This window comes from Caretta caretta, chromosome 2 (genome assembly GCF_965140235.1).
Source record: "Caretta caretta isolate rCarCar2 chromosome 2, rCarCar1.hap1, whole genome shotgun sequence".
Lineage (NCBI taxonomy): Eukaryota > Metazoa > Chordata > Testudines > Cheloniidae > Caretta > Caretta caretta.
This window is the reverse complement of record NC_134207.1, coordinates 47,823,646-47,851,147: the sequence shown is the minus strand read 5'-3', so window position 1 is coordinate 47,851,147 and position 27,502 is coordinate 47,823,646. Positions and strand designations below refer to the sequence as shown.

Genomic DNA, 27,502 nt, shown 5'->3' with positions numbered 1-27,502 from the left:
AACACAGATGAAATCAATAGCATGCAACTACAATTAATGTAAACATCCCTCGGCCTAAGCCACTTCCCGCAGCCCCCATTGGCCTGGAGCGGCAAACCGCGGCCAGTGGGAGCTGCAATTGGCTGAACATGCAGATGCTACAGGTAAACAAACCGTCCCGGCCGCCAGCAGATTTCCCTGATGGGCTGCGTGCCAAAGGTTGCCGATCCTTGTTGTACACTTTTAATCAGTCAAGTCAAATGAAGTTATTCAATTTTTGTTTACAAATATTCTTATTTTCCTTCACCGTTTCAAAAAGATGCCCATTTCACCTATATTCACCATTATAGAAACCATCTCCTCAGATCAATTATATACATACCTCTTTGATGTACACCTTTCCTCCTTTTTACTGGGCTTTGCTGGTAAAAGGTGTTGTGAAATGGACCCATCCGTTCCCAACCACCTCAGTGGGAAACAGGGTAGTGTTTAGACTGCCACCCTTTGGGGCTCCACCATGGGAAGACAGCTTTAATCTTTGGCTATGGCTGCATATGAGACCTGCTCTTGCAAACTTCCTGGGCTATGTGCTGAATCTGGCCTTATCCTCTCCCCAATCTGCACCTCCCATTTTTGGGTGCTGATGGTGTACAGACCCCCTGAACCATTACATCCCCCTCCAGGGGAGCTTTCTGGGAGATCTAATTTATCCTATAATCACATTCAGGCCTGGGGTGTGTGTGTGTGTGTGTACAGATCAGCATTCATGTTGCACTCCAGATCAGTACCCAGCCCAAGCTGGGGAAGCTAATGATCTAACCAGCAGACCAAATTCAGTGATGAATCCACCAGAGGCATGCTGCACATACACTAGATTCAGACCTTCATGTTAATTGCTAGTTTAAATAAAACAATCATGTTGCCTCTTAATCGTGTCTCAAAACTAGATAAATCTTACTGTCATTACCCTTGTCTCATAAATTAGGCCTTCATTCCACAAATCAAATGTGATATCCTATGTTGTACTTTCTTCAAATAAAACAGTACATTACAACCTCTTTAGGGAGAAAAAGATTAGCCAGGATACTGAGATTATCCTTCTCTCTCAATGAAAAGTGTCAAAAGGATTTGAAAACCTGTGCAGAAAAGATAAAGATAGGAAAAGAAAAGATAGAAGGACATCAGCATAAAAAAGCTTTCAGAGATACACAGCCCCTAATTACACAACTTTCCCTCGAACTACTCTGTGCTGGCAGGGCCCATATTAGTAAAGGACCTATAACAAAAACCTTCTTTCTCATAAAAAATGAAAGTGCTGCCAACTAAGGCACACTGATAATCCTCTGGAGAATCAGAAGGTCTGCCCCACTGCGCTCCTTCCATAGGTTTGTTGCAGTAAACCCTGCACCAGTAACGTGTCACATGGACATTAACTTTCATTTATCACAGCTCTTTCTTGAGTGAAAAAAACTACTTTCTGAATTTCCCCAGCTGGGTCTAGGACCATTGGTGAAGCAGCTTACGTTGCAGTGCAGTCTTCTCCCACTCTTTGGCTGAACTTTTGCCACCCAGGCCCACAGCCTATTTGCCACTACAAATCAGTCTTTATATTTGAAAAAAAAAATGACTTTGACCAAGTAACAGACACAAGCTCATATAAACATAGAACAGGTTTGCACTCCTCAGGCCTACTTGACTTGCAAATGTGTCTGAGTCATCACAGAGTGGGTTATGACTCAGAGACATTTGTAGTAATGGATAAAGAAAGTAGCAGGCTCATCTCTCATGCCGGAGGTAAAGCACCACACTAAAAGTGAAACAAATGATATGGGCAGACAGGTAGAGAAAACCGCAATCATTCTGATTTAGCTAGTATGAAGGTTGGGCAAAGATATCAAGGAGAAAAACTGACAATGCCCCAGCCAGCCTCCACTCGCAGAACACAGCAGGAGCTCAAAGCTACTTATCCCTTCCCAAACTCCTACTGGAGGGCAATGGGGAAAGTGGTAAATCCATTTGTTATAGAATGGCCTTGGCTGCAGCAAGTTATACATAGAAAATATATCTGGTTATTGAGACATTAATGGAACACTACGGAAGGGGCACTCGGAAATATACTTTCACAAATGCAGGTAACACAGTGTTCACTATTTTCTATACAACGGCCTTTTTAGCCTAGAAATTGCTATTATAATTATTATTATGTGCTATTAATATTAATGTTCATATTACTGATGTTAATAGGAGTTTCATATTTTACTATATACACAAATACGTACATATCTTTACATCTAAATATATATTGAATATTTGTGACAATAACTGGGCTGACACAACACTCCCAAGAATGCAAGAAGAAACCATTCAAAGACTTTGAAGGACAACTGAAAGCTGTGCAATATCTCTAACTGGGAAAAAGGGGCAAGCAACAGAGCTCAGAGGAGGCCAGCAATTTCCAAGGACACCATATAATCTGATCGAAACCACAGAGTACGTGTCACAAACAGAAAACAGTCCCAAGAAGAATTCCACATCAAATACAGCTCTGAACAAAGCTGCAGTTGTACCCTTTGCATTGACCTAGTTAGCTATCTGAGGGCCCACAATAGGTATGCTCTTCAAATTACATAATAACAATGACCAGATTTGATGGTTTGATAGACAACAATAATTAAATATACAATCCAAAATATATTAATAAAGAATGCTTCTCTCTCACACACACACACACACTGTATCTGTAAAACAAAAAGGGTTAGTCATCTAAATGGCATGGGTTCATCCAGCCATACAGGACAGTGAGGAATCCAGTGCGGGATGATTTGGAACACTGTATGGTTGTTGACCAGAAAAAAATACAGATTCGACAGCTATTTGATCAAGTTTGGGGTAGTACTGAGCCAGCTGAAAAGCTGTGGATTTCTTTAAAAACTTTTGAAAACCTAGCTCATCATAGTTAGCAAAATAAATTAGTGGCTTCTTTGCAAAACCAACCAGACACCTAGAAACAATGTAAAAAGTTGGGTTTTTAAAATTTTTTTATCTATCAACCAGAGCACGGGATGATACCTTTATGAATGCAAATAAATAAATAAATAAATAAATACTTCTGCTTTGTTTATGTCTTTGTTCTTATACTAGCAGCAGTGATGATCTCATCAAAGATGACAGCAGAACGGCATATCTAAAGTTTGCATGTTCCTAATTCTGTTGTTTGGCTGGCTTTGCAAAAGACATTGTACCACCATCCAGCTACATTGGCTATTTCATGAATAATCTGGAGGATTTTAGGTTAAAGATGAAAACACTTAAAGTTTGTTCAACCATTGGAACCAACGTACTTGATATTACAAATGATATGTAATTATACATAGAGCTGGTAGCATTTCAAAACACCAATGGAACACAAGCATTCTAAAGAGCTCGGCCCACATCACTTTCAAAACAGCAGCACCACCACCACACCATCGCACACTTTACTGAGAACGCTTGAGAGCTGCTAGAATACTTGGAGCAGTGAGGGTGGGTGAAAGAGCCAGGTTGGGCCAGGTTTCACCCTCTCCAACCACACCATTGCACTCAGCACATAGCCGGAGAATCCCATTCCCCTCATGGGCTACCACATGGAGAAAGAGTTCACCCAGACCTCACTGGGGAAGAAAGCCTCCTTGTTTATATGCATCCAATATTTTACACAAGTCCCATGACCAGTTGACTACACAGGCTAGACACCAAGGGGGAACAGAATTAAGGTTGCGTGGCAACCATAAGACTGGCATTTCCTAATTTTTCAATGCTTGACACTGCTTGGCTTTTGTTTTAACATAGAAATTACATGCAAAAAACTGAGTTTTATTTTACTTAATACATGTTGTTCAAAAAGGTGTTTGCTCCAGTCACACTAAACATGTTCGCAAACAATGGGTGCAATCCAGCTCCCGTAAAGTTAATGGAAGTTTTGCCATTGACTTCAACGGGGCCAGGATTTCACCTTTTTCCAGAAAGATTATGCGTCCATATCATTGGTACCATGTATTTTTGATTACCCCATCCATGAGGTACCAATTTCCCAACTGGATGAAGCTTTAAAAACATTTAAACCACACACATACCACTAGCATTTGGGTGAATATATATAAAGTTTCTCTGCTACGTGGAAATAGGATTTATAATAACACTCAATATTTGAAGAACAAACATATAAATATTGCTCTAAGTTACCATGTGTGACACCAAATCCTTCCAAAGGGAGAGAGACTGGAGAGGAAGATAAATAATTCAGAGGAATACATTAACTGAGTCTCTTTTCAACCCTGTTGAACAATACCTGCACTGTCAATTGCCTAACACATTGAAATGCCCCCTCCGCCCCAATAAAGAGCAAATGCAAAAAATGAAAATGTTTAGAATATAGAGCTTTAGTTGTAATTTCATGTTACACAAATATTTTCAGAACAATTAATACCGCTGTTGGATAAAGCTTACATTACCAGCAATTCCAATTGTTTCCCAAAATGTTTACCTAAATTAGTTGAAAGGCCATGATTTTGTGCAACAAGAAATTTTAATTAAGCCTTGTGCTTGAAGTGTTTTTGCAATTATTCCCTTTGGTTCCATTAGACTGTAGCCCCAATTACAATGTATTGTTAATATTACAAGATAACACTTGCTGGTGGTACAAAATTGAAGATATGTCTCAGTGTAATTTTAGATTATTCCTTGCTGTGAGATTTTGTAATTATTTTGTCAATGATGCACTTTTTTGTTTTCCTGCCAACAAAATATTTTTAATCAGTTCACTCAGTTAAAAGTGTTGAAAAAAACCTTTCCCTTAGGTCCCTAAAAGAAGGCAAGTTCCAAAGGATGTAGCATCTTCTGTCCGCTAAATTTGATCTGTATTCAACTAGAAAGGTTGTTTGTTCGTTAATTTCACCAGTTTTGTGGAAGTTATTTTGTGAAGAATAAATTATGCTAGCTAATTACTGTATTCCAGTAGAGAGCTGTAAAAGGATGAATAAAAAGTAAGGGACTGATTCTGCAACTTCTAGTCCTGTGATTAGGCCCATCGGTTGCTTAAAATGTAAGCATTACCTAAATCTGAATGACTCATACGAGTGGTGGTTGCAGGATCAAGCCCACAATGTAAATCAGTTAGTCTGTATTTTAATCTTTTTTCTAACTCTTCCATAGCACTCTGTTGTATTATATCTGCTTTATTGTCTCTCGTATTCGGAATTGTGTAAAATATGCAGTTTGAGCCTGCTCCAAAGCCCTCTGAAGTCAACGGGATTACCTCCATTGATTTAAGTAGGCTTTGGATCTGACCCTTTGAGAAATGGAGAAAAAAAATAGACATGACAATGACTAGCAATGTGAATAATTCTAGCTACATGTACCTTTATAACATGTACCGTTTCCCCCTCCCCCAGCTTGAGTCTGGAATTTGCATCCCGTCACTTACTTTATTCTGGAGTTATAGTTATGGCTTCTGGATTTTACATCTTTATTATTTCTGATTTTCAATGCTTATTTTTTCAGGTGCATAATTCAATTTTTAATCAGTATAATAAAAAGAAAATCCTTGGAATACATTAAAAAATGGGCCCTTCTGTATTCCTGTGCTCCCAAGGATAAAATGAGTTTGGGAAAGAGGACCCACCAGCCCTTCCACAAAAATAATAATAAAAAAATGAATTCTATGAAAATGATAAATTTCTGGTATTTTGGGTTACATTTTATAAAGATCTATTCTCAGATATTTGCTTCAGTGGGGTTTATTAGCTTCAAACTAAATAAGGAACAAGGCCTTGCTAATGTGCATGTTTAACACCAATACATATTTTTAACTCACAAGACTTTTATGGACAGTAGCCCCAATCCTACAAACATTTACACATATGAGTTTCTTTAAGCACTTCAGTAATTCCATTAAGTTCAGCGGAACGACTTAAGTGTGAACGTTTTTAAAGGGTCTGTCCTATGCCTCGTTCAGGGCCGGCTCCAGGATTTTTGCCGCCCCAAGCAACGTAATTTTTGGCCACCCCTGCTTTTTTTCAGCCCTGCCCCCGGCTCTGCCCCAACTCCACCCCTTACCAACCCCTTCCCCAAATCCCCGGCCCCGCCTCCTCCCCCGGGCGTGCCGCTTTCCTCCCCCCATTGCTTCCTGCGGCTCCCGCTCCCGCCACCCTCCACCCTAGCTCACCTCTGCTCCACCTGCTCCCCTGAACATGCCACCGCTCCGCTTCTCCCCCCTCCCTCTCAGGCGAGGGAGAAGCAGCGCGTTCAGGGGAGCAGGAGGAGCAGAGGTGAGCGAGGGGGGGAGAAGTGCAGGAAGTAACGGGGGGGGGTAGAGGAACTGCTTCCCGCCCCAGCTCACCTCCGCTGCACCACCACCACCTCCCCCGAGCGTGCCGCCACTCGGCTTCTCCTCCCTCCCTCCCAGGCTTGCCGCGTGGAAGGGAGGGAGGGAGGGGGGAGAAGCGGAGTGACTACGGCGTGCTCAAGGGAACAGGCAGAGGCGAGCTGGGGTGGAGGAGGAACACTTCTAGGGGCGGCATGGCTGGCGCCGGAATGCGACCCCTAGAAATGTGCCACCCCAAGCACCTGCTTGTTTTGCTGGTGCCTAGAGCCGGCCCTGGCCTTATTAATCTACTCCACCAAAGCATAAATTGGGGGCCCTTTCAGTTTCTCAGTGAATCTTCCTATGATCTTCTCACTGTTGCTACTGCTGCTGGAAGTGGTTTCACTGCCTTTGTAGGTAGTACTCTCCCTTGTGAAACAGAATTAAACCAATGTTTCATTGCGGTGTTAGGAGACACAGGTTCACAGTTCATGTTAAGTTTACATTTATAAATATCTTTTAAAGGGTTAATAACTGATAAATAGATGTTTTAATACATGGTTAATCAATTTTATAGATTGTTAATGAGTCCAACAGGTTAATAAGCTGCTTATAAACAGCTATAACAGATACACTCTTAACTGTGACATTCTTATAACATCTATTAAGCATTTATGAGTCCTTTTAAAATGTTTTATAAATAGAACCTTAATCTAAAGTGTGACCCTGGTATGGTATTGCTTGAGTTGCCATCTCTGGTATAGACATAAAACTGAACTCCTGGCCACTTGTGTGACCATCCTATGACACTTTAAAAAATAAAGAGTAGGGGTTTAACCTTATTGTTCTGGCCAAAACATAACTCAGGTAATTACAGTCTGCTTACCTAAATCCCCCTGAAGTTTGATATGGGATACTCCCACATTTCCTGGCCTATAGCTTTGTTGCTGGGCAGAGTGATCACTCAATCCCTTACCTGTCTCACATGTGTGTGGAAAGGCTTGAGTAATACTGGTAGCGGGGTGAGATCTTCAAATAAAAAAAAAACTATATAAGTGATAAGTATTATTAATATTAACTGCTGTCCATCATTATTCCAATGCAGTTCCACCCAATTCTTCTATTTCCTGGATCCCTTACCATTTATTCTGATGCCAATATTTCTGGCACATCCCTTGTCTCTTAATTTCCAGTGGTCGCCTACTTTAGATGAACTAAAGGCTAAGGTCCCTGCTGAGTTTTGTTTTGCACTTCACTTCCTCAATGCTATTGAAGCTAGGGTTACTTGAATTACAGCTGTCCTCTTCATTACTGAGCTAACCCACCAGAGTGTTCTTTCTAATATAATAAAAGGAAAAGTAGTGTACAGGAGTCTGCTGTCTACAGCTTTAACTAATCCTGACCTCTTGCTCTCACTGTTTCATGGCTGAAATATTCAATGTTTTTTCCCTTCTGGACCCCAAAGTGCGCTCTGCTGAACCTTCCAGGCTGCCATTGGCAGTCCAGACATTCACAATGCCACGTGACACAAAAGAGTTACACAGGCAACCCTGGAGACCTTTGTAAAAATCTCCACTCTCACATACAGTCAGGTTCACTCTCTTATTGCTGTTGTTTCTTTGTCTCTTCCGTTTAATATTAGTTTCCCCACCCATATACTCTTTTCTTTCCTGTTACTACCCAAAAATACCAAAGGCTATATATAATGCATGGCGGATTTCTTTCAGAATTCCTCACTTGTTAGCCACAGCTTGGAAGTCAGATTTTCTTTTTATTTATCTGTGTTTAATAGGGTACTCTATGTAAATACACAACTCTGAAATGGAATTTTAATTATATCCATATAGTTTCATGTGAATACAACTGTGGTCTAGACTAATGTCAAGGGGTAATGACAGCTACCACTTAATTACCAGAAAACCAATCACAATATTGTTTGTACTTTATAAATGCTTTTTTTCAATGTTTCTCTGGATGTGAAGAGTCAGAAAACATATTTCTACAAGTTGTGAAGGAGGCATTATAAGATCATAAAACACGGCCCATTTAGTCCAGCCTAAAATCTATCTTCTACCATCCACCACATCAAAATTTCAGAAGATAAGTTTCTTAGGAGTACATGATATTTCTCTCCCTCCCTAATTAAATGGATTTACACCTATCTTGCACTTGAACGGACACAAGCAACAAATGGAATAGCAGAATTTTTAACCACTTACTACAGATTCTCTCAAGGTACCTGGTACTATTATAGTAGGTAGGAGTATGTAAGGATAATTTTACTGTTTCTTTAAAGCTGTTTTATTAAGTGAGGCAGAAAGGGCTGGAGAATTGTCTAGCCAGAAGTTCTGAAGTGAAGCAGAGAGAGGCAGAATAGCATTACAAATAATAGTGTGGTCCTTATTCTGATCAAGTTCCTTTTCCAGAACTTTCTGCAGCTTCTTCTGCCATTCTTTAACATTGTCACATAGTGATGGGGAGAGGACTATGTCCCCTATATGCTTTGCAGGACAAAGTCCAAAAATATAAGTGTAACCCTAGTGTGCCCTTTCCTGGTAACCACAACCACCTATTTCCAGATTGAGCTGCTACAAAAGCCAGGGATTTTGTGAAAACTCATGAAACTGAGAAGAGGCCAGTGAGCACACTACTGATTATGAGGATGAGGATGATGGCGGCAGAGCTGGTAGGCACTCTTGTTGGTAAGGAATAACCATGGTGTTGAATTAATCAAAAGCTGTGAAATTCCCCTGAGCAATAGTTAGAAAAAATGACTGGGATGGCTCCATCTGGAATCCCTGGGAAGCAATGAAATGGTACAGCTCTTTCAAGACCAGGACAGATCTGTCCTCTTAAACGTTTTTTAACTATGAAATAGTTTGTCTGAAGTGATTGATCATCATTGATCCCACAGATCGGAAATACTGGACTAGCTTTAAACTCTGGCTCTCTGCTTCAGAAGACTAAAAAAGCAGAATGAATGATATAAAACAGGGGAAGTAAAGGACATTTATAAAATAACCACCTGCAATAATGGATCTTGCCAAATGATTTGAGAAAATGAAGTTCCTTTCAATGAAGCAGATAGCCCCAGATGTGCTGACTGTCAGAGGATTCTTTCTGCTGAGACTGAGGAGCAGATGAGACTGTGAAATGCAGATACAGAGTGCTACACACAGTGACAGAGAGATTCTGCATTAAAGGCAGAGGGACAATGGTGTGACAAGTGGCACAGCTTCCCCATGAGAGAAGTACCAGTTTGTTTTCTTTTGTTTTTCAGCCATTTGCTACATCCCTGTGGGAGGCATAACTAAATAGGGAGGGAAAATTAGCTGAAATAAAACACTGAAAATAAGAGTGAAAACTAAACACTCATCCTATTCAGCATAATTGTGGGGTCTAAGAGGAGCTTCTGGATAAAAACTGTTGGTGCTCAAAATTCTGCTATTCCATTTGTTGTTTGTAGCTCTTCAAGAATGATTAAGCAACTCCCACAAGTTAGAAATCGACTTTGTCCATATGAAGAAACTACTTAATGCAAATGTCATCTATAGACTCATAGACTTTAAGGTCAGAAGAGACCATTGTGATCACGTAGTCTGATCTCCTGCACATTTCAAGCCAACTATAAATGTTATTCCTATGCTTCCTTTAACTAAAACATGTTTTTCCTTTTTTCTCGATAGCAAACTTCTCCCCCATGTATCAGAACTGGCAGGGGTGTTCTAAGGGCATGGGGATTCCCTAGTGTTTTGAGGAGATTTCCTTGTGGAACTATACATTTATGTGGCTCTAATTGTAGTGTATTTGAAGAATGGTAATTTGCTCTCCCCAGAAATCTAAACATTGTTACTAAAAAGGTTCATCCACAAAATTAAGTACATTTGCTGATCTGTGGGAAGTCTTAAACAAGTGAGCTGCTGTGCTCTTGTGTTTATAGTTCGAGTCAGAGCAGGGGCAGCTCTTCCTCTTATTTGAAATCATCTTTTAAAAACTTTACAAATCTATCAAATACTGTTAGTTGGCAGAATGGTTATATTGTAAAAGTAATGATAAAACTCAATAAAAAGGGGTGAGAAAAAAATCTTTATATTGTACTTTTCTCTTAAAAATAGTTTTATTAACTTTCACTCTGGAAATATCCAATTAGAAACTGATGTTTTTAAGATGGTCTTAAAAATTGCAAACAAAGATCATGAATTTGAACAAAAACTCTGATGCCCTTGAATACATCCTAGTAGCTGAACTAAAAAAAAAAAGTTTCTTGAAATTAATATTGCTTATAGTTTCCTATGAAAATACACTGTGAATCTCAGACTGTTTCCTTTTACATCTCAGTTCTACTTTTAACTTTCTAACAATCAAGCCAAATTTTCAGAAGTGTTCAAGTTCTGCAACTGTGTATCCAATTTGTATAAGCAATTCTGAGAGTACACCAAAAAAATGCGGATTTTAGTTTGCCAGTGATCAACTGGATAATTATTAACTGGCAATTTGCAAGCACAATTATGCATATTACACCTGTCATTGTGCAGGTAAAAATTGCATATACATTGTGGAAAGTCAGGCCTCAAATATGAACCTATGTACTCTGCTGGTTATTAGAATTGTTGGAATGAGCTTTAATCATGTTTTGTCACTGAGGCGCAGTAGCGTGAATAGAAATCTGCTTATTACTGAAACATAAAACCATCTTTGCGTTGATGATGATGATGAGTTGAGTTCATAATGTATGGTAAATAAAAGATTTTAAGTTAGTATATGAAACTGAATTGAAATGATTTTCTCTTAACTGCTACAACTTTTATTTTCACATATAAAGGAAAAAAGTAGTTAGGGATTACGTTGAATCTATTTGTCTGGAAGTACAGGCTTAGCTAGACAGGCAATTCTGTATTAGTGGTAGATCAAGTCAGTATTTATTGACACATGTCCTCAATAAATGAGAGTACGTTCTGTTGTTCTTGAGATGGATGATATGAGATGAAGTAGGTATTTTAATATCCTGTTTAATGTATTTCAGAAAATTAGATTCTTCCTTAACCTTTTCGTTTTATTCACAAAGATTGATGGTATAGCACTTCCAAAAGAAAGGCACACAATGTTTGAAGAGAAGCCAAATATTCAAATGATAGGTTATTTCCTTTTTTCAGAAGGACTGACAAAATCCTCAGTCTTTTATGGAAAAATAATTCATTTCTTGCCCTTTGCTTGTGAAGAGAACCCAATAATCTGAATGAATTAACATAAAATAATCAGCATATAAGTAAATTATTTTTAAAGAAGTCTTAAAGCAATTCAAGGGCTGTTGAATACTGATAAAAGGTTCTTTGGAGAAGGTATATAAGGGGAAAATGTGTTGAGTATTCTATCAATCTCTGCAAAGACAGGGCACAGAAGAAAAGCAGACAAAAGCTATGGTAAAATATTGGATTTGTGGACCAGAAGGTCAATCTGATAGGACAAATTAATCCTGTTGCTAATGTTTTCCCCTAGGGCTTGGCAGAAAAACTTCATGGAGGAAAACGCCTGTTCTCACTAGGTATAATTTTGAAATCAAGAAGAGTCATAACATATATTTACAAAACAAAAATCTCACCTAGTCCATTGTTCAGCCAAATTTAGGACATCTCTGTGGATTCCAAGATAATATACTACATTAACACTACCTATCGCTTATTGCTGGCAATTTGCACAACAATAACTGTCAGCAAATTAATTTACTTAAAAGACTGAATAATGATTCTGTTATTTCTGTAGCCTGCAGTGCAATTTGGAAATTATACAAGGTGCTCTGCTAGATCATTCTTCTAACAAATGGCTTTGCTTAGATTTGTCGTCTTTGAACCTTTAGTGAAGCCACTCCATGAAAAGGCTAGTCCAGTTGGTGAGAGATGCACCATATATACGCAGCTCCAGATAAAATCATGAATTGAAATAAACAATAAAACATCTGCAAGGAAGTTCTTATAGCAAAGACCTTTACTCAAACATGTATCAAAGGAACCACTACACTATGACAGGTTTCAGAGTAGCAGCCATGTTAGTCTGTATTCGCAAAAAGAAAAGGAGTACTAGTGGCACCTTAGAGATTAACCAATTTATTTGAGCATAAGCTTTCGTGAGCTACATGAAGTGAGCTGTAGCTCACGAAAGCTTATGCTCAAATAAATTGGTTAATCTCTAAGGTGTCACTAGTACTCCTTTTCTTTTTACACTATGACAAACATCCCTTATAAATGACTGATCTAATTATAACGTTAAATTACAAGGTCCTTGTAAAGAAGTGTGTGCTGAAGACACAATAACTGCAATGTGACTGGAGGTGGCTAAGTTCCCAACAAAATCATTCCTATCAGCTTCTATTCATGCCTTGAATTATGCAGTATTTTTAATCTGTGCATAAGATGCTGCATTTACTTACCCTTAAATTTCGAGGCATTATAGCTTCTGCTGACATGAATGTATTCCAAAAATAGAACATTACAGCAATACTCTGCTAGACATTTAAGCCATTTGTATGTTTATTCTTTAGTTTCTTTTCTTGAACTTTCTAACTGTGAGAAGGCTGGGAAAGTGGAGTCATGATGAATGAAAGCTTGTTTCCTGAAAAAATTAGAAATGCAGACACTTGATGTAACACTAAAAAATTCACAGTGTCCTACCTTGAAAACAAACATTTCCCTGCGAAGAATAGCTAGAGTGTTGAAGTTCCCATCACAGATGTTTGGTTTGGCTCCAGGATAGGAAGGTTTGTCAGCAGTGGGCGGCCGAGGTGGTTTAGGCTGCCTGTCATTCTTCCGAGGGTCTGCTGGAGGGACAGAACGATGCGGGGGCACTGTTGGCAGAGGTCTTGTTGGTGGTGGGATCTTGTCAGGTGGACCTTAAAAATGTCAGCAGCAGGACATTGTTTAGATCACTGTAAATTGGACTGCAGACAGCCCTACAAAAATATACCCCAAAGAATACTCCTGCATTGGCAGAGGAATGGCTTAGCTGGTGTAATATGCTCTTTTCCAAATTCTGATCTGTGAAGATAGAGTATAACAACGTGTGCTTTGGATCCATAAAGTCAACGTACTTATGAAGAAAAAAATGACTGCTGGAATTCTGATATCCTTCCTCCTTTATTCCCCAACAAGCTTTCAGACCACAAAATCCACCACAATTTAAGATTACACATGGTAAACAGTTTGTGCTTGAACAACAGTGTATAGAACTGTTTTAGTGAGAACAAAACTTTCATTGGTTATGTAAAATGTGGGAAATTTGTCCTGACAAATGCATTTAATAATTCTACCATCAACCCATGTTTTTGAACATTCTAATACCTACATCCATCCATCCATCCATCCATCCACACACACAGCACATGTCGTGGTTATGTGATTAATGATACAGGCATGTGATAAATTGCATTTATTATGCACCTTTGCAAATTAACCTGCTGTCTTCTCACTAATCTATCTTTTCTTGAACTACTTCTAATATTCAATGCTTCTGAGCTGCTTCTGTAGCTGCCTTTTTGTTTTATAAACCAACCAGACTCAAAAATATTTCCTTCTTAACCGCAGAGGTGGAATTTCTCTCCCGACCCCTCCAACTATACTGACCTAAGTTTCCAGCCAGGTAAAACTGAGTTCTGAACTAGTGATAGGCTTGAACCATCAGGGATACAAAGAGAAGGTCACAGGAAAGGATATTTTCCCAGCTCCTGTTGGGGCACAAAGCACCTTTCTAGCCGTGGAAGGTCTTGAGATTGGGCTTTAAATGTTGGGCATTTATGTATATAGAATGCATATTTAGATTTTTTTAAAGAAATGTTTGAAATTAATTGTTAATATTTTTCCCTATGAATCCTGTAAAGTTGGACTCATGGCAACCCTGACATTTGATTTTACAGGCAAATGGATTGAAAAGGTTGTCCAAACTTAAAAATAGTGCAAAATAATAACAATAAAAACCCTCTGTGTAACATTTCTAAAATATCTGTGCTATAAACTATTTGACTTACACTGAATAAATCATGATGTGGTGCAATACAAAGCTTTTAATGGCACTCATTTAGGATGATCTGATTAGTCCATTCTTAGTTTTACTATTTGTAAGTAATATGGTCATTCTAGGTTCATGCTGTTAAAAACCCTTATGTGTAATGGGCAGCCTAAGAAACTTCATTCCAGGTCTAGAGATATTATTGGGTCTAGTGATATTTTCCATTTTAAATATATGACATCTCTGTAGGACCAGTAATATCTCTGGAAGTAGGACACACTTTTTAAGTCTGCCCATTCTGTGTAGCTATCTATCTAGATCAGTTTAACTGCAGTGTCTATTTGTACATGACAAAACAGTCTGCTTTAATTCATCTGCATGACAGTAGGTTAAGGAGCATCTTTGCAACCTGAGACAAAATTAAATCTAACATAAATGAAATTTGAATGTCCAGTACTTGATCAAAGAAAGTAAATTAACTAGGATAAATGTTTACTGATTGAATATTTAAGGCAACCCAAACTACCATCAGTGAAATTTAATAAGACATTTCCTTCATAATTTTAAGGAGCATGACATTCATAATTTACAGTTAATTAGGCTGTGATGAATAGTGTAGCTCAACATAGTTACTTTCATAGGGGTAACATTTTTTTCAGACATTCAGTCCAAATCACCTTTTGATTTTAGTACAGGCAGCAAAGAAATTAATTTGCAATGGATAATATTTGAATGATTCTAAATCCAAACCAAAGTTTCCACATGCAATTTGGTAGTGCTGTCAGGCATCACTTCCCAGGAGCAATAAAGTCAGCATACAGCTGTTAGAGCTTATTATTTAGTATATGGGCAAAATGTCCTTGTCTAGACTACCAACTTATGAGTTCATGAAAAACAACCTCTTTTTTTCGGTTAACCATATACAATAAATTTTAACAAGCCAATCACTTTGTTCCCTTTCTGGAACATCCAGAGTATAACATCACTTAATATAATATTTAGCATAGATGTATTTGGTTTCTAATCAGAGGTGCACCATTATTCTTTACGAACTCATCCGGCTTTCCTAACAGCAAAAGATCAGCAAGAAATGTGACCTTGTTAAAAGTCAGTTTAACCCAGAGAGAACACTTACCACTTAGACATTTAAATTGGAAAAGTAATGAATGCAAAACAAATTAGTGAACTTAAATGACATCGTTTGCACATGCAAATGATATCTACCAGTCACTTAGCATTAACATACAGATAGAACAGATTTTTCACTATAAGAATGTAAATGTAAATGCTCCATTAATTTAGCAAAGCAGATTCTTTAATGGTTAACTGTGTATGTCAAGTTTCAGAGGAACAGCCCTGTTAGTCTGTATTCGCAAAAAGAAAAGGAGTACTTGTGGCACCTTAGAGACTAACCAATTTATCTGAGCATGAGCTTTCGTGAGCTACAGCTCACTTCATCAGATGCATACCGTGGAAACTGCAGCAGACTTTATATATACACAGAGAATATGAAACAATACCTCCTCCCACCCCACTGTCCTGCTGGTAATAGCTTATCTAAAGTGATCAACAGGTGGGCCATTTCCAGCACAAATCCAGGTTTTCTCACCCTCCACCACCCCACACAAATTCACTCTCCTGCTGGTGCTAGCCCATCCAAAGTGACAACTCTTTACATAATCAAGTCGGGCTATTTCCTGCATAAATCCAGGTTTTCTCACATCCCCCCCACCCCCATACACACACAAACTCACTCTCCTGCTGGTAATAGCTCATCTAAACTGACCACTCTCCAAGTTTAAATCCAAGTTAAACTAGAACATCTGGGGGGGGGGGGTAGGAAAAAACAGGCTACCTTGCATAATGACTTAGCCACTCCCAGTCTCTATTTAAGCCTAAATTAATAGTATCCAATTTGCAAATGAATTCCAATTCAGCAGTTTCTCGCTGGAGTCTGGATTTGAAGTTTTTTTGTTTTAAGATAGCGACCTTCATGTCTGTGATTGTGTGACCAGAGAGATTGAAGTATTCTCCGACTGGTTTATGAATGTTATAATTCTTGACATCTGATTTGTGTCCATTTATTCTTTTACGTAGAGACTGTCCAGTTTGACCAATGTACATGGCAGAGGGGCATTGCTGGCACATGATGGCATATATCACATTGGTGGATGTGCAGGTGAACGAGCCTCTGATAGTGTGGCTGATGTTATTAGGCCTTGTGATGGTGTCCCCTGAATAGATATGTGGGCACAATTGGCAACGGGCTTTGTTGCAAGGATAAGTTCCTGGGTTAGTGGTTCTGTTGTGTGGTATGTGGTTTTTGGTGAGTATTTGCTTCAGGTTGCGGGGCTGTCTGTAGGCAAGGACTGGCCTGTCTCCCAAGACTTGTGAGAGTGTTGGGTCATCCTTTAGGATAGGTTGTAGATCCTTAATAATGCGTTGGAGGGGTTTTAGTTGGGGGGTGAAGGTGACCGCTAGTGGCGTTCTGTTATTTTCTTTGTTAGGCCTGCCCTGTAGTAGGTAACTTCCCAGAAGAAAATAACAGAAACGAAAGAAAATAACAGAACGCCACTAGCGGTCACCTTCAGCCCCCAACTAAAACCCCTCCAACGCATTATTAAGGATCTACAACCTATCCTAAAGGATGACCCAACACTCTCACAAGTCTTGGGAGACAGGCCAGTCCTTGCCTACAGACAGCCCCGCAACCTGAAGCAAATACTCACCAAAAACCACATACCACACAACAGAACCACTAACCCAGGAACTTATCCTTGCAACAAAGCCCGTTGCCAATTGTGCCCACATATCTATTCAGGGGACACCATCACAAGGCCTAATAACATCAGCCACACTATCAGAGGCTCGTTCACCTGCACATCCACCAATGTGATATATGCCATCATGTGCCAGCAATGCCCCTCTGCTATGTACATTGGGCAAACTGGACAGTCTCTACGTAAAAGAATAAATGGACACAAATCAGATGTCAAGAATTATAACATTCATAAACCAGTCGGAGAACACTTCAATCTCTCTGGTCACGCAATCACAGACATGAAGGTCGCTATCTTAAAACAAAAAAACTTCAAATCCAGACTCCAGCGAGAAACTGCTGAATTGGAATTCATTTGCAAATTGGATACTATTAATTTAGGCTTAAATAGAGACTGGGAGTGGCTAAGTCATTATGCAAGGTAGCCTGTTTCCTCTTGTTTTTTCCTACCCCCCCCCCCAGATGTTCTGGTTTAACTTGGATTTAAACTTGGAGAGTGGTCAGTTTAGATGAGCTATTACCAGCAGGAGAGTGAGTTTGTGTGTGTATGGGGGTGGGGGGGATGTGAGAAAACCTGGATTTATGCAGGAAATAGCCCGACTTGACTATGTAAAGAGTTGTCACTTTGGATGGGCTAGCACCAGCAGGAGAGTGAATTTGTGTGGGGGGGTGGAGGGTGAGAAAACCTGGATTTGTGCTGGAAATGGCCCACCTGTTGATCACTTTAGATAAGCTATTACCAGCAGGACAGTGGGGTGGGAGGAGGTATTGTTTCATATTCTCTGTGTATATATAAAGTCTGCTGCAGTTTCCACGGTATGCATCTGATGAAGTGAGCTGTAGCTCACGAAAGCTCATGCTCAAATAAATTGGTTAGTCTCTAAGGTGCCACAAGTACTCCTTTTCTTTTTGTGTATGTCAAGCTTTTTAAAACTTATGTACTACAAAAGTTGCCTGTGGAAATGTCAGAGAGAGTCCTGTGTTACCTTAAACCTGCAATGAGTAAACTGCTTTTTTTTCTTTCCAATTATGTTTCTTTCTTTGAATACAATAAAATGAGAAATTATTTACAGTGGATGTTTCTTTCATTTTAGGCCACAATAGCCAAATCTGATATATATTTTAAAGAGCAGGATTTTCCCTCTCCTCCCCACCCCAGCTATGCCATGTTGTGCAAAACCTTGGGTTGTTAATAACAAGCTTTTGAAATCAATTTGCTATATTTATTGCAATAAGAATGGGGGGTGGTGGGACCACAAAACTGCTTTACCAAGGGAACTGCACATTTTTATAACTGATATATTGAGAACCAACCAATCCTCCAGTTATATAAGCTGGTGCCACAGAGCACTTTGGAAATGAGCAGGTTATGGTTAAGGCCTGCGTTTCTTAATATTTTAATAGTTTGGGATTCCTTTATAGATATTCTTCACTAGCAGTTTAAATATTTAAGATTATCATTCCAGCGGAGTGCAGATTTAAAGGCAAACTGTGAATAGTGTGGGACTAAATAAGAGAGCTTCATCAAAATCCATGGCTTTCTCACAGCAAGAAATCAAGGCCTCTGGACTACAGCTGACAGAGTGTGTATATATATATATATATATGTATAATTTGTCCTCAAATATGTTCTTAAGCAAACTATTTAATATGTGTAATAAAAAATGACATACCATATATCTTCTGAATGCCCTGTAAATCATCACTAGGTAGTTTGAAGTTGTCTGTTTCCATATACTGGTAAAATGGAGCCATGATTGCAGTAGGGTCATTGGAATGCTCCAAGCCTAGAGCATGCCCCAGTTCATGCACTGCAACTAAAAATAGATCATTTCCTATGGAAACAAAAAGAGGAAATGCTTTAGAATAATATGAACAATAAAGTAATACAAATACAGAATCCTGGACACTGAATGACATTTTAGTGGGTTCAGATTTTACAACAAAAATCAAGAGCCAACATATGAAAATGAAACATAAGGGGAACTGTAGAACCGTAGTAGACTTTTTTCTTTTAAACAAGTGAAGAATTATTATCACTGTGTGATGAAAGAGATGTGGTGATCATTTTATGGATTCAAATGACTGTATTAATCTTTGTTCAAATAGCCTTGTAAAGAGTACACAGTGCAAAAACATATTACTGTACACAAGTCTTGATAGTCATGGCTAGCTTGCATGCTATTTCAAATTCTAATTGAATCTTATAATGAGACTGAATAAAAGCATTTGCATCGGGAAGTAGGCTTGAGCTCAAAAGGAGAATATTGCTGCCATAAGTGGTAAACTTCATAAACTGTACACTACCTACTTAGGATAAGTCCTGCAGAGAATTTTAGTCTCCCAACTGCTTACAGTTGGACCCCTGCTGATGACCTGAACATGGGTGTCCATTTCTGAATCATCCTAAGTTAAATCATTAGGAAGATAAAGAAAGAGTTGGTGTCCCATTATCTCTCTCAAACCAGGATGCTACCTCTATGTATATATTTTACAGTGGGGTATTATGATCTGTTTACAGAAGTAAGTGGTTATATAAAAATTAGAGCTTTTTATTTTAGGTAGGTCTCAATAATACAATTATATGCAGTATTTTCACTTAGTAAAAAGAAAAGATTAAAATCAGTTAATTGATTTGTTGCATATCACCCCTTGATTAACTCAGACAGTGTTATTTACTAGAAAACAAACAGGGCAAGCTCACGTTTTGTTTGTGCATTTTTGAAAATCCACAAAAGAAATTAGAGATGTGTGAACTGATTTCACTTCTTAAAGTCTTTCCCTCTGCATAGCAACGTTCCATTTTTATTGCAAAGAGCTGGGAATAATTAGAAATGCCGATCTCTGCCAGTATTGCAGCCTTGCTGAAAACTACAAATATGGGCCCTAATTCTGCAATTCCACCACAAAGTATATTGCAGTATTAGGACTATACATTGCTTATTGTTTAATCATCTCTCCCCCCCCCCCCTCCAATCCCCCATCCACTCAAAAAATTACTCTGTGTTTCTTCATGAGCTTTCTTTTTAAAATAGAGACTTAAGCCCTAATTCTGCAAACTTCATGCAAATAGACCCACTGAAATCAATGAGACTACTTGTGTAAAGTAGTAGTGTAAAGTGTCCCTAGTATCTGGCTTCTTGTAGCAACACCACCACCAAGAGAGCCAGAGTAAATGTGAGATGTAAGAGCCATATTGTCCCTAGACAAGCTAGTCCCAGGTAGGGGAAAGGAAATACTCAGAGTCAGCACTTGTCACAGAGTGTAAGATCTTTGGAGCAGGTTCCTGATTCTCCATATATTTGTATAATGCCTAGATCTTCCAGATGCTACTGCAATGTAAATGATAAATAACAGAGAGACAAGGTGAGAGAGGTAATATATTTTATTGGACCAACTTTTGTTGGTGAAAGGGACAAGCTTTTGAGCAACTCAGTGTAGCTCAGAAATTTGTCTCTCTCACCAACTGAAGTTGGTTCAATAAAAAATATTACCTCACCTGCCTTCTCTCACTAATATCCTGGGACCACCATGGCTACAACTACACTGCAAAAAATAATAATAGTAGAAGTTCCTTTTAGTTTGTCTTTGCCACCTGCCCAAAACATTGCTGGGGGGTTAATCCCCAAACTTAGTGGCTTTCCATCTAAAGAGACCTGTGATTCAACACTGCCTCCTAAATTTCCAGGTTTCAAGAGTCTGTCATACCAGCTGCTATTCTTGGAATCCTCTTTAACAGGAAAGGGTTTCACATCATGGAGGGGGAAAGAATGTTATTGCTGAACCTGTTAGCATTATCTTTCTGACTAGTCTGAAGGCAATGAGGGGTACACTGCAGCAAAGAACAACCACACAATGGAACTGGTGAAAGGTCTTCTTCAGGGACAGGGATGGGGGAGTAAGAGTGATACCAAAGAAAATGCTCTTCTCTGTCCCCGTCCCCCCACCTTTCTTTTCTCTTCTGCCAAAGGAAAAGGAAATCAGAAAGATACTGAATCTCTACAAAGAAATCCAATCAAGATGCAATACTGGTTTTCAAAACAACATAGCAAAAACAGAAAAACAGACAGACAAACAAAAAACCCCAACCACACACATGCACACAAATTAGAATGAATAAGAAATATTTCTAAGTATCAAGTTGATAGCACTTTCAGTTTTTCAAATATTGTCTACTGCTGCCATGTAAAAAATAAACCTTATCCTGAGTACCCATGACAATATGAACACTTAACGCTAAATACCTTCATGATATATGGAGCTATTATAGAATCACAAAATCATAGAAATATACGTCTGAAAGGGCTCTCAAGAAGTCATCTAGTCCAGCCCCCTGAGCTGTGGAAGGACCAAGTAAACCCAGACCATCCCCGACGGGTTTATTCAAGTTGTTTTTATAAACTTTCAAAGATGGGGCTCCCACAACCTCCTCGGGAAACCTATTCCAGAGCTTAACTACCATTGTAGTAAGAAAGCTTTTCTTAAATCTCCTTTGCAGCAGATTGAGTCCATTGCTTCTTGTCCTATCTTCAGTGGGTCTGGGGAACAACTGATCACCATCCTCTTTATAAAAACACTTAACCTTCAGGGTTTTTTTTTCCTGAGACTAAACATGCCAGTTTTTTTAACCTTTCCTCAAAGGTCAGGTTTTCTAAAACCGTTGATCATTTTTGTTGCTTTCCGTTGGACTCCCTTCACTTTGTCCACATCTTTCCCAAAGTGTGGCACTCAGAATTGGACACAGTACTTGAGCTGAGGCCTCATAAGTGCCAAGTAGTGTGGGACAATTACCTCCTGAATCTTGTTAATTTACCGAGTTACAATAATAATAACTATAATAATATAGTAATATATAGTATAATAATATAGTAATAATATAATAATAACTAGCCAGTTATTTTCCCCTTCTAGTTGTACAGGTGATTTTTCCTTCCTACATGAAGTACTTTGCACTTCTCTTTACTGATTCTGTTGAATTCAAACCAATTCTCCAATTTGTCAAGGCCAGGCTAATCCTGTCCTTCAAAGTGCTTACAAACCCTCCCAGCTTGGTGTTATCTGCATAGTTCCCACTCCATTATCCAAGTCATTAATGAAAATATTGAATAGTTCTGGACTCAGGATGATCCCTGCAAGACCTCACTGGATATGCCCTCCCAGTTTGACAGCAAACCATTGATAATTATACTTTGAGTATGGTCTTTCAACCAGTTCTGCACTCACCTTATAGTAATTTCATCTAGACCCCATTCACCTAGTTAGCTTATGAGAATGTCATGTAGGACTGTGTCAAAAGCCTTATTAAAATCAAGATATATCACAGCTATAGCTTCCCCGGTACCCAGCAGGTCAGGCAAAGAAGGGAATTAGGTTGGTTTGGCATGATTTGTTCTTGACAAGTCCATGCAGGCTGTTGCTTATAACTAAGGATACGATTTAGTCATGCAGGTCACGGCAGTCACGGATACTGTGACTTTAACAGACTTCTGGGATTTCTTTGGCTTCAGCTGCCAGTGACTGAAGCCAGGACTGGAGCCGGGGCTGTGCACTGTCATCCTTCCCCCACCCCCACAGCTGCCACCAGGGCTGTAGATGGGACTGTGTGCCCCTGTCCCGTGGCTGCAGTTGTGGCTGGAGCCTGAGCTGTGCACCCTTTCCACACAGCTTCAGCTGTGGCCGGACCTGGGGCTGTACCCCGCTCCCCCCATGGCTGGAACTGGGGCTGTGCCCCCCACAAAGGCATTGGGGTTCGAGCTGTCAGTCCCCACCCATGGGGCTCCAGATGACATTCCCCACCCTCACCCACCCTCGCCACCAATTATTTTTAGTAAAATCACAGACAGGTCATGGGCTCCCGTGAATTTTTGTTTATTGCCGTGCCCTCTTCATGACTTTTACAAAAAATAACAGTGACAAAATCTTAACCTTACTTATAAACCTATTAGCTTCTTGGTGCTGACAAGCTGATTGTTTAATAATTTGTTCCATTATCTTTTCAGGTATTGAAATTAGGCTGACTGGTCTATAATTTCCCATGTCCTCCCTGTTCCCCTTTTTGAATATCGATACTATGTTTACCCTTCTCCAGTCCTCAGGGACCTCACCCATCCTCAGAAGTTCGCAAAGATAACTGCTAGTGTTTTTGAGATTGTGTCCGCTAGTTCCTTAAGTACTCTAGGATGAATTTTATCAAGCTCTGCTGACTTGAATACATCAAACTTATCTAAACAGTATTTAACCTGCTTCCCTCCCTCCCCCCCCTGCCCATTTTGGCTTGCATTCCTTCACCCTGGTGGTTAATAATAATTGTGTTCAGTATGTGGTCACCATTAAACTTTTTAGTTATGACTGAAGCAAAATAGGCATTAAATAACTCAGCTTTCTTGCTGTCATCAGTTATTAGCTCTCCTTCCTTGCTAACGAGAGGACCAATACCTTTCCTTTGTCTTTCTCTTACTCCTAATGTATTTAAGGAACTACTTCTTGCCCGTTACATCCCTATATCTTTTATGTAACTCATTTTGTGCCTTAGCTTTTCTGATTTTTTTCCTACGTGATTATGTCATTCTTTTGTACTCCTCCTTAGCAATTTGTCCAAGTTTCCACTTTTTGTAGGATTCCTTTTTGATTTTCTGATCATTAAAGAGCTCCCAATGGATACATATTGGCCTTTTACTATTATTTCGGTCTTTCCTTCACATCAGGATAGTTTATATTTGTGTCTTTAATATTGGCTCCTGGAGAAACTGCCTGCTCTCCTGAATTAAATTTCCCTTAGATTTTCTTCCCATGGGATCTTACCTACCAGTGCTCTGAGTTTGTGAAAGTCTGCTTTTTGGAAATACATTGTCCTTATTCTACTGCCCTCCCTCCGTCCTTTCCTTAGAATCATGAAATTTGTCATTTCATGATTGCTTTCACCAATGTGCCTTCCTCCTTCATATTTGCTAGCAATTCCTCCCTTTTAGTCAGAATAAAGTCTAAAATGGATGTCCCCTTTAGGTACTTCCTCCACTTTCTGGAACAAAAAGTTGTCCCCAATGCATTTCAAGAAATTATCAGAAATGTTGCATTTTGCCATAAAACTTTATCAACAGATTTCCTAAAGTAGTTTAAAACTGAATTTTAGCCAGGTCAAGATTCATTGTTTTTACCCTAGTGCAAACAGGACTTAAGTGGAGATCATAGGACTTTCATTAGTGGCTTCGTTATCGGCCTCTTTTTCCTCTATATAATCATTTTTTTCTAATCTGTAGCAACAGTTTTTACTTTCATATTCACCCTTTTGCGAGCAGACAGTCACTTCCAGAGTCACATAGTCACTGTGACTAGCTGACTAGCTGATGAGAGTGCAAAAGGATAACAGAAGCTCTGCTCTTTCCTCTTCTCCAGGCCAAGTATCACTTTCCAAATGTTTCTAGCCTCAGCCAATCTCAGAAGAGTGTCCCAAATCACTTAACTCCTGACATGCATCAATTGGAAGCAAGTACTTCAGTCCACTTGCTGATTGTCCACTTGATGTTCACTGCTCAACTATTGTATAAGTATTTGCTGGAGGTTGGAGAAAGACTGCATAGCACATGTTCTCCCCTCCAAAGCAATAATATTATTCATAAGCATTGCAGGGACTGGAAATATTCCTGCTCTGAGTAAGAAAGCCCCCCAGATTAACAGTACTGACACTTTTCCTTCCAATGCACTTTTCTCTGAGACCCATCGTGCTCTCACTGCAACTGACTGGAATTTTGCCATTGACTTCACTGTGAACCACTACAGGACCTTGAGAAGAAACGGTACATAGGCCTCTAAGTTTTCCTATAACTAGTGATAATGTAATTAAATTGTACATGCAATTTCATAACAGTACACACACAGTTACATGTTAAGTGAGTGGTTGAGACAAAATGTTTATTTTTACATGGATATTCTTGTATGAAATTATATAACATTTTAGGCTTTAAATCTGCTTTACTTTACAATTACTGACCAAACTCCAGATTAAAAAAACAAAATGAAAAACTATTCATAATATTACCTCAGTTGCCAACACCGTGTGGGATTTGGGCCTAACTTTTTTGTTTGTTCCAATAGCCATTATTTTTGCAAGCCACGTGATAAAACAAGCTTGTGAATGTGTGAGCAGCAGATTATTAACCAACCCAATCTCCAGAGACTAGCTGAGGAAGGCAGTGAGCTTGCTGGTGTAACAGTCCCTGAATTCATCACCTGGACTTCTTTTTGGAGTAACAGTAAACCTCTCTTCATGCCCTCAACTTTCCCCAGTTTTCCTGAGCTATCCTGGCAGGATGGCTTGGTCTAGTGTAAAAGGCTACCATTAGCCCTGCTCTTCTCTTTGGTAGATGAAAGTCACCCCTATAGAGATGAGCTCAAGGACTATACATCACTTAAATCCCACCTAAACTCTATTTTAAATACTTAAGTGGTTCATAGGTCTTGCATTGATCCTCTGCATGGTGCGGGAGGGTGGGAATTTTACACTTTTGGGAGTTAGTGCAAATTTTTTATTTTAAAACCCAAAGGAAGTTGAAAACTAAAAAAAATAATACCAGAAAAAGCAGCTTATCTGGTAAGAGATCACTAATCTAGAGGAAGCCCTATTTTTAAGTGAAATGCCTTATTTTTCATATGCCTACATTGATAATTTCAGATTAAATCCACACTGTGCTGAAAAGTAAATCTGTACAGAACAGACTTCTACTGCATTCCCTGTATTTACCAAACAACACCCCAAGTAATGTGTTACTACACTGAAGAAGAAGTTTAAAACTCAGAGCACTGTGAACCCAGGTTGGCAACTTTTTCAGCAAATATGATGTGTGCTGACCAGAAACTTATATTTTGATATATTTACTGCTTTAATTTTCATCGTTCACTTCATTCTCACTATGGAATGATCAGATTACAGTTGCCGAACTCCAGCTGGTTTAGCTTCTGAAAAGCTCACAATAGGATTCTTGCTTTTACATAGCAACCAGAAAAAATGTTATAAATCTACAGTATTAATATTTCTGGTTATTTCATCAGACAATAATATCACAGATGTTCTCTCTCTTTATTAGATTAACTTTTGGACTCTTTTCAACGTTGAGAAATTAAACATGTGTCTGTCTGTCTGTCTATCTATCTATACACACACACACACAGAGTGGACCTACATATAAAACAAGAGTGGCACAAGCAGAAGCAGCAGGTTCACATGGCTGTGATGTAGCCATGATGGGGCGTGAAAAGGACTCCCATCTTGAATGATCCCTTGCAAGTCTTCTTTCTTCCACAAGGGTCAGTATGCGAAGATTTAGGCTTTGTAAATCCCTAAACATTGCATCTTCCAACCTCATTTGTGGCTGACTTCATGCTCTGCTCCCTTCAATCTCAGATCAAAACTGTTTCAATTGCTTATTAAACTATTTTGGTAAAACATAGGTAGACAAACACCTATCATGAAGGTTTCACAAGTGTTTTCAATCTAAGATACTGTTTTCAATGATTTGTAACTCAAATTTTTGCCACTCTCAGTGAAATCTGGCAGCCTCAATATTAGTCTTGGAGCAAATTTTTGTGGAAAGTGAGAGTCAAAATGTTTCAGCCATTGGGAAAAAAATACAAGAGTGAACTGACTCCCGCCCCACACTTTTCCCATCATGCATATATTAAAAAAATAACTATTGTTTTAAAAACAGGCCAACACGTCACTAGTAGATACCAGAAATTTGGCAGAGACATTATTTCCTATGTTGCAGATGTGCCTTTCAGTGATGATTGTTTTTGATTTGTTACAGCGATATGAGTTTAGGAAAAAAACATGTTTTACACATATGCACTAGATATTTTAAAGTGATTTCTTAACTGTCTGCCAATGTTCTGTTGGTTCTGCACATGACTGCATCTATTAGAAAAGCTCATTAGTATGATTGGTAAAGCTTCATATGAAAAGATGTAGACATTTGCAAGGAGTTCACCTTCTCCCAGGTGCATGTGTACTTGGCTCTTCTGAGTGGAAGGCTAGTGTCCTAAAGTGTGGACCATCCTTCCACTCTTTCCTGCCACCACGTTACTTACATTTATTACACAGTGCAGAGCATTCCAGTGCTGCCTAGTAAATAGTTCAAGCACGGTGGTATTTATTTGTTTCTTCATTTTTTATTTTCCCAAAGCACTGATGCAAAGGTCTTCTCCTGTTGTCTCTCTACAATCACAGTCATTGCACACTCAAGAGTCTAAGGACTCGTAAGATTGGTCCCTAAACCAACATCAACCTGCCCAGAAACTGAGAGGTGAAGCAGAGCTGACGCCATGAGGGAGTGAAAGCAGAGGTGAAGCAGTGGCTGTGTGCCCCCTGCATTTATGGAGCTCTGGAAGCATTGCACTTGCCTTAGTCTCAATGTGTC

The 27,502-nt window shown here is 39.1% G+C and overlaps 1 protein-coding gene across 5 annotated transcripts in view; it reads right to left on the bottom strand.

The window, feature by feature from the left end:
- MMP16 (matrix metallopeptidase 16) overlaps positions 1-27,502 on the bottom strand; it is a 251,376-nt gene that overhangs the window by 56,234 nt on the left and 167,640 nt on the right. For all 5 annotated transcript variants that reach the window (XM_048841151.2, XM_048841145.2, XM_048841146.2 and 2 more), the window contains 2 exons: positions 18,767-18,928; positions 12,985-13,202 (listed from right to left, as the gene is read on the bottom strand). In XM_048841151.2, the coding sequence (XP_048697108.1) occupies positions 12,985-13,202; positions 18,767-18,928 (380 nt within the window). The remainder of the gene's footprint in view (positions 1-12,984; positions 13,203-18,766; positions 18,929-27,502) is intronic.